The sequence below is a fragment of the Cottoperca gobio genome, chromosome 13, assembly GCF_900634415.1.
Source record: "Cottoperca gobio chromosome 13, fCotGob3.1, whole genome shotgun sequence".
In the NCBI taxonomy this organism is placed as follows: domain Eukaryota; kingdom Metazoa; phylum Chordata; class Actinopteri; order Perciformes; family Bovichtidae; genus Cottoperca; species Cottoperca gobio.
In genome coordinates this window covers 25,356,304-25,368,311 of record NC_041367.1, presented here as the reverse complement: position 1 = coordinate 25,368,311, position 12,008 = coordinate 25,356,304, and the positions used below count along the sequence as shown (strand labels likewise).

General features: G+C 41.4%; 1 protein-coding gene across 5 annotated transcripts in view; it reads left to right on the top strand.

Moving 5' to 3' along the window:
• nlrx1 (NLR family member X1) overlaps positions 1-6,051 on the top strand; it is a 21,886-nt gene extending 15,835 nt beyond the window's left edge. For all 5 annotated transcript variants that reach the window (XM_029446683.1, XM_029446688.1, XM_029446687.1 and 2 more), the window contains 7 exons: positions 233-1,406; positions 1,742-1,925; positions 2,511-2,606; positions 3,431-3,517; positions 4,017-4,268; positions 5,014-5,218; positions 5,487-6,051. In XM_029446683.1, the coding sequence (XP_029302543.1) occupies positions 233-1,406; positions 1,742-1,925; positions 2,511-2,606; positions 3,431-3,517; positions 4,017-4,268; positions 5,014-5,218; positions 5,487-5,636 (2,148 nt within the window). In that variant the 3' untranslated portion in view covers positions 5,637-6,051. The remainder of the gene's footprint in view (positions 1-232; positions 1,407-1,741; positions 1,926-2,510; positions 2,607-3,430; positions 3,518-4,016; positions 4,269-5,013; positions 5,219-5,486) is intronic.
• The last annotated feature ends 5,957 nt before the right edge of the window (positions 6,052-12,008 follow it).

Genomic DNA, 12,008 nt, shown 5'->3' with positions numbered 1-12,008 from the left:
TTTCCCATCTCAATATTCTTTACTAGCTTTTATTAGGGACCGGACTCTGTTCTTCAGAGAGATGCTGTGTTCCTGTACCAAGCAACATCAATGCAAATAACTGAAGCGGAACAAGCCTCGAAGCTAGAGTAAATTAAAACAACCTTTTTAAATCTGTGTTTATTTCTAATGTGTGTTAATTACAAGATGTGTGATTGGTGGTTATGGAAGTTAGCTGTTGTATGTTTCCCAGGCCAGCATCTTGGTTACCACCAGACTGTCTGCACTGGACCGTATCCCTCAGAAGTATGTGAGTCGCTATGCACAGATTTGTGGCTTCAATGACCCAGACCGCCAGCGGGCCTACTTCACGAGCCGCCTACTGCAGCAGAGTGGGGAGACTACATATAGCCATGACAGCCATGCTCTTATAGAGCTGCTGTACCTCAACCTTCAGAGAGAAAGCCAGCTCGCTGCAGCCTGCTTCCTCCCCTCCTACTGCTGGCTCACATGTGCTACCTTACACTTCCTCCATTTCACCGATGCCAAGGCACCCATCCGCACACTGACTGGAATATACACCAGCTTCCTCAGGCTCAACTTTGGAGGTGAGGTGCTGGGCACAGGGACAGGGATAGGGACAAATGCGGCAATTCAGGAGCACCACAATTCTCTGATGTTGTATGTAGTCCGTACAGTTGGAAAACTTGCGTTTGATGGTGTGACATACAAACGAACGTCATTCTCAGAAAAGGAACTGGAGCAGTGGATAGGAGGGAAGACCAAGACGGATGAGGAGCTACATCAGCTGGCCATGTTCCGGACTGACGTGTTAGACTTCTTCTTGGCTCCCAGTGTAGTAAGTGGTAAGCATCTACCAGGAGAACCCAGTAACAGTGATGAGCGGCGCTATGTATTTGCTGTCCCAGCCATGCAGGAGTACCTGGCAGCTCTCTACGTCGTCCTAGGAGAGAACAAATCGGCTCTGGAGAAGCTGACCAAACAGGTGTCTGTGGCCATTGGTCAGGCAGGTGAGGATGTCAGTACCATTTTCAACATCCTCTCTAAGTTCATTCCTCTCCGAATATTTGCTGTATTCAACCTCATTAAGCTTTTCCCAAAGCTCTATGAGAAAGTCAGCAGTCTCAACAAAGGCAGCATTGCCAGAACCATGGCCGCTGAGATGTTCCGCACCGAGGATAGTTACAACGAGGATGTACTGGATCAGGTAGAGCAAAGCCTCCTGGGAGTCCATGGCCCGCAGCCAAAGCAGTACAGTGAGACCCAGCCTTTTGAGCTCTACCCCATCTTCATGGGTGGACTGTTGCATTATGGTAACCGTGTCCTTCTCCAGCAACTTGGATGCAGCATTCAGAGCACCACTGTGGCCCAGATCACACATGCCCTTCGGAAGTACCTTGTCAGAGGTAACGTATATGTTCTTACATATATATCTATTGACTTCTGTTACGGTTGACTTAAAACAACGTGAACCTTTTTTTTTACTTTATGATTATTCAAGAAAGCCCTCACTTGCACGTAACTGGGCAGTGTGAGATGCGACAAACCAAATTTAAAAAGGTATGGTTGGAAATGTACCCCAAGATTGTATACCAGGAGTAACAACATTTGAGTTTGAGCCCTGTCGGAGCCAAGACTGGAGGACTTTGGAGCATTTTGTGCCCGTCAAATACACTTATTTCATTTTCATTTTCAACAGAAAGCTATATGGATAATGAGTCTTTTATCTTATTAATACTAGAGCTCAGCAAGCCACAGCCACCAGAGGAGTTGATGGATCTACTGGTCCTTCTGTATGAGTTTCAGAACCCCAGACTGACTGCAGAGGTTCTGGCCTCAATCAGAACCATCCGCCTCACCAACATTCGTATGACGTCACTCAAATGCTTTGTCCTGAGTTCTGTGCTCTCATGCACCCCTGAAAGGTAAAGTATGGATTGTGCTTTTATTGACACCTGTTCAATATACAAGGGTTAGTACTTGATTTTTTTCCCGGCTCTGTTTGATATTTTTATTTCTAAATTGCTTTTTAATTACAAAGTAAAGGAATGAATATCCTTCGGAACTAGATATATAGCCGTAGCCATATTTACTGCTGGTAAATCTCATTTGTGTCCAACAACTTGAAACTTCACAATCCAGTAATGTCTCCTAACAACAACACAAGAGAAGTCTAATTTTAGGAACATTTGAGTGACTAAATATTATTGAAACTGTCAGAGCCTTACTGAAGCTGTTCTCATGGTGCTGTTGTAATCAAAGCAGATGTTATGGTGATTCCAAAAATAGAAAAACAGCTCTTGTCTCCTAGGTTTGGAAGTTTTATTTAAAAAATATTTCTCTAAAGCGGCCGTGTACAGCCTGAGATTTGCCGTTTAAATTGTTTTTTGCAGACATTATAGCAAAAATAATATAGTTGTATAGTAATATATATATATATATATATATATATATATATATATATATGTGTGTGTGTGTGTGTGTGTGTGTGCGTGTGTGTCCTCCTGTAGTTATCACCTTGAAGAGCTGGACCTGTCCTCCTGCCTCCTCTCCCATGACATGCTTCAGATGCTGTGGCCTGCCTTCAGACACACACATAACCTCAAGTGAGAAAATCAACAACTGTTCTGTTGTGGTTTGCAGTGAATAACAAAGGAGGACTTCTAAAAGGAAATGTGTTTTTGCATGATGCTGAACGTTGTACATGTTATACCACAAAGAAGTTACCAGTGTTGGTTGAACCATAGCAACGTGAATACTTTACAGGTCACACAGGTCAGACCGGATCAGCATTTAACTGGTGAACAGCTCCTATCAGATTCTGACTTGGTTCTTCTGGTTACTGCCTTTTCTAGGTACATGTAGCCTCACTAGACACACCCACTTGTGTCAGAAGTTGTAATCAATCTGTATTCTGTTGAGTTTAATATGACATTCAAGGCAGTATCATTATCATCTAGTACTTTCTGTTCTTCATCAGTTATCACAATGTGTGCTTTGTTTTTGTCTTTTGAAAGCCATAAAGTAGTTTATCTGAGAGCATCTGAGAATGATGTGTTCATTCAGAGGTTAATGAGTGTGAGCTGGAGCCAGTCCGATACTGGATTTTTGAGGCTCGGTAACCCTAACCCTAAAATGTGTTAAAAAAATAGCGAGCAGGATTCTACAGCTCTTTCCCTACAGGTAGTATCCAAATCAGCTGGTGTGAATGTGCTGTAATTAAGAACCCTGGTTAGACCTGTTATACACAAATGAGTGTGTGCAGTATACAGAGAGTGTTTCTGTTGTTAGCCTACTCTCATTGATCTAATGGATCACAGGGTCTGTTTTTAAATGCATTTTTAGTGACTTTGGATGACTCCAATGTTCATCCAGCATGTGCATGGCGTGTGTTGTGATTGTTGTGTCTGCCTGTCTCTGTCGTCCTCAGTCTACAGTTTAACAGCCTGGGTCCTGAGTCCTGCATCCTCCTTAGAGATCTGCTTCTCCACCCCAGGAGCTCTATTAGATCTCTACAGTAAGAACATACTTTTATTCATGTCTTTATGGCTTTTTAGCCTGTGTGTCTATAGGAATCCCCTCTGTACTGTGCTGCTGTCTTTTCATTTGGAATATTCAACTTCCATTAGTTCTACCCAGTATGTTCCCAGCAGCTCTGCGGTAAGGTTTAAACATTACAAAGAAAACAACGGCCTCATTTAGCTGTGAGATGAAGAGCGGCGGGCACTTTGTGCGACACACCTCCAACATGTCATCAAGGTAAACGCTGCCTTTTACCATTCAAGTGGTACAGGGAAACATTTGTTCTGTACCCGCACAACTTAAATGGTCATGGTTGCTCCTGGCTCAGCTCACTGTTGGTGCCCCCCACCATTAACAACACTAAGTTGATCCATAATACAGAGTCAACAGTCTTTTCTGTGCCATCAGGCCTCTGGTAAGTGTCAACATTTGCATATACAGTGTGTTCTGAGTAGAGGACCAGCAATGTCTCATTATTCCAATGTGTTCTTCAGACTGTGTGACAACCCTCTGCTGGAGTCTGGAGCCCGCACCCTGCTGGAGGTTTTGCCAGAGAACCAGTCCCTGACACACCTGTCCCTGATGCACACTGGGCTGGGGGACCAGGGGGCCCTGGAGCTGGCTGAGAGGCTCCAGCAGCACTCGGGGCTCCAGGAGCTCAACGTGGCCTACAACAACATTGGAGACATCGCTGCTATGACTCTAGTGGACGCCTGCAGGGAACACCCCAGCATTCACACTGTGCAGTAAGCTGTTCTTCACAACATTCATCCATGGAGTTTCATTGTGAAAGCCACAGACAAGATTGTATTACTTTAGGTAGAGAGAGAAAGCAAGCACACGTTGTTAATCCCAACAAATACAATAAAAAGCCAAGAAGCCTTTCAGACTGGCTTCATCTATGAAGCTCTTATGTTATTCAGCCCGGATTTAAAAAGGTTAACAGTTGTAGCAGACCTGTTTGTTATTCCTGATGTGTAGTGTAGAAACTAAATGCTGCCTCATCATATTTATTCGTATCCTTGGAACTGTAAGCAAACCAGTCCCAGGCTTCATAACACAGACACAGATCAGAGATATACTTTGGCCCCAAAATCATATAAATGCTTTATAAGCAGGTAATACAAATTGGAAATGAATCTTTCACACTAAGGTACTCTCTGTGTTCTGGATGAGCTGGTTTTGAAAGACCTGTGAAAACACTGTATCAGCATGTTTTATAGGCTTACTTAATGAATCCCTAATTTCTTGCTATGTTTTTAAGGTAATAGTTGGTAGATTTACTACTTCTCTCCCAGGACTCTGCGAGGGTAAGCAGGTGGACATATCCTCTCTATTATGCGATGACCTCAGAATATTTTTAGGATAAAAAATGTTTTTGTATATGCTGTGTGTTTGTATAGAACTTATAATTAAGTGACTTGTATTTGTTTGAAGTTTCTGTAGGAAATAGGTTTGTGTGTTGATGCAGTGCATTGTGTCTTTGTGCAGCTTGTATCTGAACCCTCTCAGTGATGTGGGGAAGCAGTCCCTGTATGTCCGAGGAGTTCCCAAGAGCTGCAGTGGCCGGAGGGTCAAAGTCCTGGCTTCAGTCACTGAGGGCTCAGACATCTCCGAGGACTGGCACCCCATCCTCAGCGTGATACGAAAGAATATCTCATCCTGGGACCGCGAACGTGTCAAGGAGCAGCTTAAGGTACACACAGCTATGCAGTGTAAGGAGGGAAAAAACCTCAGGATGACAGAAAGAGGAAAACCCAAAACGCACTTTACATTGAACAGAAGCATAAATCAGCTCAACTCACATGGGTAAATGCCATTATAAACCATGACTATTGCAATTAGAAAACATTCCATTAATCATTAACTAAAAAGAAGAAAGTATGAGAGGTTTAGAATACAAAAATATCTGTACATGACATCTATTGTTAGGTGCGTCAGTCTCTCGGTCCCTCTCTGTGCAGGTGTTCCTCAGGGATCTGGAGTGGGGGCGTCGGCAGCAGCAGAGCTTCTGGAAGAGGCTGCACTTCCGCAGAGTGGAGAAGGGCGTGCGGCAGACTCTACGGATGCTGGAGAAGGACACTGTACCTCCAGCCTCGGGATACAGCAAATAACCAACACACACCAAGAGGTGAAAGGCCAGCGAATGTCTTCTTATTGTGAAGGAGGCTCCCTGACTCTGTTTTAGCACTTCCCTAACTCAGAGATTTCAAACCCTCAACAGAGAGCTGAACATCATACCCAATGTAACCATAACTCCGTCACTCACACAACATTTATTTCAGCAATAGGCATTTTAGTTTGACGGTGTGCTTCTGCTCTTGTGATGCTATGGAACAGAATGATCAGCTTGACATGGACTGTCCCTGCGCACACAAACCCCAGAGCCTGAGATACTCAACACATATTAAAAACATTCAAATGTACATACAACTAAATACTAACCAGGAGGTGGAGGGAGTCACATTTCTTTCTTTTTTTAAAGATATTTCTTTGACATTTCTGCTTTTTAATTTTGATAGTGATAGTTTGGAGAGAGAGAGAGAGAGAGAGAGAGAGAGAGAGAGAGAGAGAGAGAGAGAGAGAGAGAGAGAGAGAGAGAGAGAGAGAGAGAGAGAGAGAGAGAGAGAGAGAGAGAGAGAGAGAGAGAGACTTCCTTCACACAAATTGAGCTAACAAACTATCTGGTCAACATGGATACAACACAAAGTATGTCTACAGGTCTCATTTGATATATGATAAAGAAGAAAAAAGCAATATTTAAAATGTGGAAATGCAAAATTCTCTCTAATTCCTTATTGAAATATTATAATAATATTATACAGGGCTTGAAAGTATAGATCATTGACAGAAGAGTTCCAAATAAAACTGAAATCTGAAAATACTTCCAGCATGTTTTCCTCTCAACACTCAGTGAAGCAGATAGTTGTAAGGTGTAGCCTTGTTCATGTAAAATGCACTTTCTTACATGCTGGATATAAGACTGAAATGACATTGTTAAAGGGGTTCAGCAGTGATTTAGTAATGCACTTCCATTAGGTTGCAAAGCAGATGCTGAGATATTGTGACTTTAAGTGTTACTATGGGTCAAGAGCCTAGTTACACGACAAAGTGGCACAGTGAAGTTCATCCGCATGTCCTCATGGAAAAGGTGGTACTAGCGTGGTAATGGAAGGACTTCTTGCAGTGCAAGTTGGTGAACTTTTGTAGCTGTTACTCGGGTCACCAGGCCGACAGCAGGCTGGCACAGTTACATCGGCTGCTGTCTCTTTGCAAACCATGCTTCTGTTGTGGAGCAGTGCATCAGAGCTTCTTCTGTTTGGTCTCTCTTGCTCTGTTTCCTCAAAGGTCAGTACTGTTAAGACCATTTGCTATTGTTCCATGGCGCAAATGTACACGTCAAAATGTAAGTCGACTCAATAGATTTGCATGGATTAACTTTGCCTGCTAATTGTTGAAATTAATTGATTTAAGCAGTTTTAAATGTTCATGTGACCAAGGCTTTCTTTATTTGTTGCCAAGCTAGATTACGCAGTGATGTCACTGTTGATGTCACAGAAGACATTATAAAACAATCTGCACGGGTGGAATAGTGCTTTCTGTGTCTAGTGACTGACATGTCAAACAAATGTTCCCCTTTAATCCAATACTCCTGTATCATAGAAGCCCCCCCTGCAGCCTTTAAGGAGCAGAAATGAAAAGAAGAAGATGAATTTATTATGCAGGAGGGAGTGGATTGGTTAAATAAGCACTTTAGAAATGAAATCCTGTGAGAGGCACTTTAAAGGAGTAGGGGAGACTTTTCCTTATTGTTAACATGAGATGGAGCCACATGCTGCCTCACCTCCTCTCCCTGCAGAGGCAGTGTGCTGAGCACAGGGATGACTGTTGCTCAGTGATAAGGTCGATCACATCAGTAACTCCCAGTTTACGGCTGCTCCAGACATCCCACTCAGCTCATTGTTTCTAACCAGCCACTGCTGTGCAGACGCTCCAACAGCTGCATCACTGTTGGCTAGTCAAACTGCTGATGGCAGCAAAAAGAGTGTGTGCCAGCATTAATAACTCCCTCTCTAAAAGATAAGTTCAAACTGTTTACTTTTATACAGTAGGTAGGCATAATAATAATAATAATAATAATAATAATAATAATAATAATAGAAATGACTTTTTTTTTTATTTACAAGCCTTTTGAAAATAAATGTTTAAATTCCACATTTCCTAAAACAAAATAAATTAAAAAATGATCATTTGGCAACTTTAATGATGTCTTTCATGTTTTTGTTTTGACCTTGAGTTTATTGATGCATCATTTAAACGCAATAATTGTTTTTTATAATGTATAAAAATTGAATATTGTTAAAGAGTGAAAACATCTAGAAGAATCAGAAATGTCAATGTAATGTCAGCAATATTGTATCAATCGATTGAATGGTTCATGTCTTCCACACACATCTAATCATTCACATAAACTCTACCCGTGCTGTTTAATGCCACTCTCCCATTGTACCTGAATGTTTGAGGCATGTTTGTGAAGTTTGGCCAACCTGAATAACCAATATGAGGTTATGTTGTGTGAGAAATCTGTTAGCTGAAGTAAGACCTTCAGTTGGATTTATGGTTTGTCATTTTATTGTTATAGCTATATATAGCTATAGCTAATTTGTCAGTTTACACCTGCATATCTGAATTTATCTGAATTGGGAGAGAAAAGTCAGATCGGTGCCTCCCTCCCTCGAGCTTCATGCTGCCACATCTATGCAAAGCCATATTAATAACTTTTGGAAGTGCACATTATTGTTATTCCTTTGACCAATATTTAAATAAAAAATATTAAATTTACTGTGTCTGAATTGTGTCTGGATACTAAAGGCTGGCATCAAATGTCCAGTTAGATTGTGAGTCTTGTTTACTTATTCACAGTTCAGGGTTCCTGCTAGACTTTTTCAGAATATTGTATAGTCACGGTTCTACTTGTGTTTTGAGAGCGTCGGCTTCTTTGGTTAATGGACAAAAGGTTTTTATAGAAAAACATTTTCAAAATGCAGCTTCTCTTTTTTGCAAGTCTATTCATTCTATTTATATTCTGTATTTCTGTACAGTTGCAGGTAAAGATAAGGCTACACAAATATTATTATAATAATAATAATAATAATAATAATTATTATTATTATTATTATTATTATTATTATTATTATTATTATAGTGACTGCGTAGGATTGTTTCAAACTTGTGTGATCCAAACATTTCCAATAACTCCAGAGCGTTTAAAGTACAAAAGTCAACATTTATTGAAAAAAGATAGATTTCCATAATTCAGAATGCTAATGTTTTTATCTAATGAAATATTCTGCTTCCATCCATAGTTGTTAGCGTTTAGCAAAAACAACATTTTCACTGAGGTCAAAAGACAGTATTATGTCTCTCTTGGCGCACACACCTGTGTTAACAGGCGGTCTAACGGCACGCGCAGCACATCTCTATAACATGTATTAATGTTGACAGGACTGACGAGGCATATTCATTACAAAAGACTCATTATTTTAATCTGATGAATCACTTTATTCTATGTGGGGATTGTGAATTTATTTATAGGGGGATGACTTTATAAAGTATGACAATTTAAAGGTACATTTGAAAAAACTCAATAGAAGCTTCAAATGTGAAACAAAGTGTCCTTGGGTACAGCCAGACTCAGCAGACGGTTGCAGGGACGTGCACATAAATCGAACTTGAACAAAAACGTTTTTATTCACAGAGCATCAAATTGGTTATACAATGTGTCGTTAATCATTTCCACAACTTTAAACGGGCTCACCCGGAGCCCTCGACTGCATCGTTAGTAAAGAGTTAGTTTGGATGCTACAGTGTCACATGGCGGGGGGCATAGGGCATCACTTTGTGTCGCTTTTGTTTTCTTCATTTTTCTGCGGCTCTGGGTCGCCCCATCTCTGTGAAGCATGCCCATCAACTCAGGATTGTTCAGTGATTCTGTGTATAGTCATCAATACTTCAAGCCATAGGTCTTTAAAGGACCTCGTGAAATTATGTTCTTAAGAATATAAAAACTACATACTGAACTGTCTTCACCTGTGTGAAATAACAGCATGCTACCAGTAGAGGGCCCTCATGTACAGGTGTCCCTAATAAACTGGTAACTCGGTGTACACAACATACAATTCATCCAGTACATATTTAACTGCTTAAAGCAGGGGTCTTCAACGTTTTTTGGACCAAGGACATTCAAACTGGTGTAGCGTGGTGCAGGGACCCCCTACTGTATATTGTACACAAGAGGCTTGAAGAGGTCCGTGCAACGGGAGGGGGGGTGTTCCTCCACTCTGTCTCTGACTGTTGGTGTGTGTCGCCGCCCTTCACGAAGTACAGCAGAGGAGGGAATGTGAATGGCAAAGCAAAAAAAAAAATTGTAAAAAAAGAGAAGAAAACTTAAAAAGAAATGTTTTAATTGCTTTATCTACAAACTATTGCGCAACCCCCCTGCAGTACCTCCGCGGGCCCCCTGTTAAGGCTTCCTTCCTCTCTTGCACTGGTTTCTATTGTATGTTCCTGATTTTTTATTTTTTATTGTGCAATAAAACTGAACACTTTATAATGGTTGTGTTATACTGATGTGCATCACGGTGTCTTCCTCAGAATGATTCCTTCTCAACAGTATGCAGGTCTTTGTGAGTGCCAAAACTCACCAGCACTACATTAGCAGTGTTTTGATTGTTGAATCAGGTTCAAATGACAACTCTTTAAAGTGAACTTACTCATTTATTTGGTCATAGGCTACACTCGTGTTTCCTTGTTTCCCCCTCCTCTCTCCTTTATACTAAGCTCCTCCCAGTGATTTCTGGGTCAAGTGATCAAGGATAGAGGAAAGAGGAGTCGAGGAGAGATATTGGGATGAAACCCCAGATGTTTCTCAAAGTCTAGGATGCTTCCCTGGTAGGACGGGTCCTTCAGAGACGAGGCAAGACTCCTTCGCACATTCACACATATTGGAACAGTACTAGCAAGTGTGCCTGTGTACGGAAGAAATGGAAGGTTTTTTTTGTTTGTTTTTTTACTTCTATAGTAGGAATATTGAATTTGCATTCCTCAATATAAACAGATTCAACACAACAAGGCTATATTGACAATAAGTAATACAATCAAAAGGGATTTGGACAATTATTATAAGTTATTAACACTCTCCTCAAAATCTTGGTTAAAGCTTTTTCTTACTGTTCCAACAATCACCAACTCTGGTTCGGTCTAAATAAACTCTTAATTCATCGAGTAAGATGGATTGACATTGACATTGAGAACACATAATAAAAAAGAGACTCTGGTTTCACCCACAGCATCCAGTAGGAAGAGGTCAAAGGTCATCAACCAGGAGTCAGACTGTGGCAGTGGGGTGTGGTTACAGCGCTGCCTGCTGGTGGAAAGATGTGAGTGTCTCAGCTGGAGGTCAGACAGCTGGACACAATCAGGTAATCAGTCACACACTATCAGGTGGTGGTCACCTGGTTCTGGTCTCTTGCAGTAGGCTGAGACCTGCAGGAGGGACGTGTGCAGCAGAGAACGGCCTGGGGACTTTATGAGAGACTGTTGGAGCGTGGGGTTTTGTTTTCCTGGAAAGGCTGAAGAGCTGCACCATTAAAACTGCTATTTACCAAACCTTCTTCTCCTTCAGTTTATCTGTGTGTGTGTGTGTGTGTGTGTGTGTGTGTGTGTGTGTGTGTGTGTGTGTGTGTGTGTGTGTGTGTTATTGTGCACATGTGAATGTACCTTTTTAAACAGTATATCTACAACACCATTCAAACATTTGAATTGTCTGCCACAAACACTTGATTGGGTTCCTGTTTTGGTCTACGTCTGTTTCCCTCTTTCAACCCTCCCTGGTTGCCTGACTCCTCCCACTTCTCCACCTGTGAGCTTGTATAAGATGTTGTTGTTTTTTATCAATAATGGAGAATTCAAATATAATAACATTCCCTAGGGTTCACCTCATCCTTACTGCTTCAAAGCTTCCAGAGCGGGCTTCTCCTCCGTATCCTCCCTCAACTAGTTCTAAAGATAGAAAAGGTCACAAGCCCTGAGTGGTCCACGCTCATGTATTAACTGACTGAAGGTTTCACTTTCCCTCCTGGAGGCTGGTTTGATTGTGTATAGTTCATCCTTTCTTCATCTTATAGGTGGTAAGGTTAGTGATCATCGTTTACAGCACCCAACACCCGACAACACTACCCACCGCTGACTTCACACATTAGTTTGCTTATGTTGAGGCATCTTAAACACATGTTCTAGTTAACTTTCTTGTCTCTGTGTGCACCTGCCTTTGTTATGCTACTGACATAAATGTTAACCTTTCTGTTTCCTTATGTTTGAGTTAAGCAGGTCAGGGTGAGGACAGGTTAGTTCTGTTTGATGGGTAACATTAGTTAACAATTATAGTGAGCAGCTGTTTAAGCAAATGATTGTTTAAAAAAAAAATC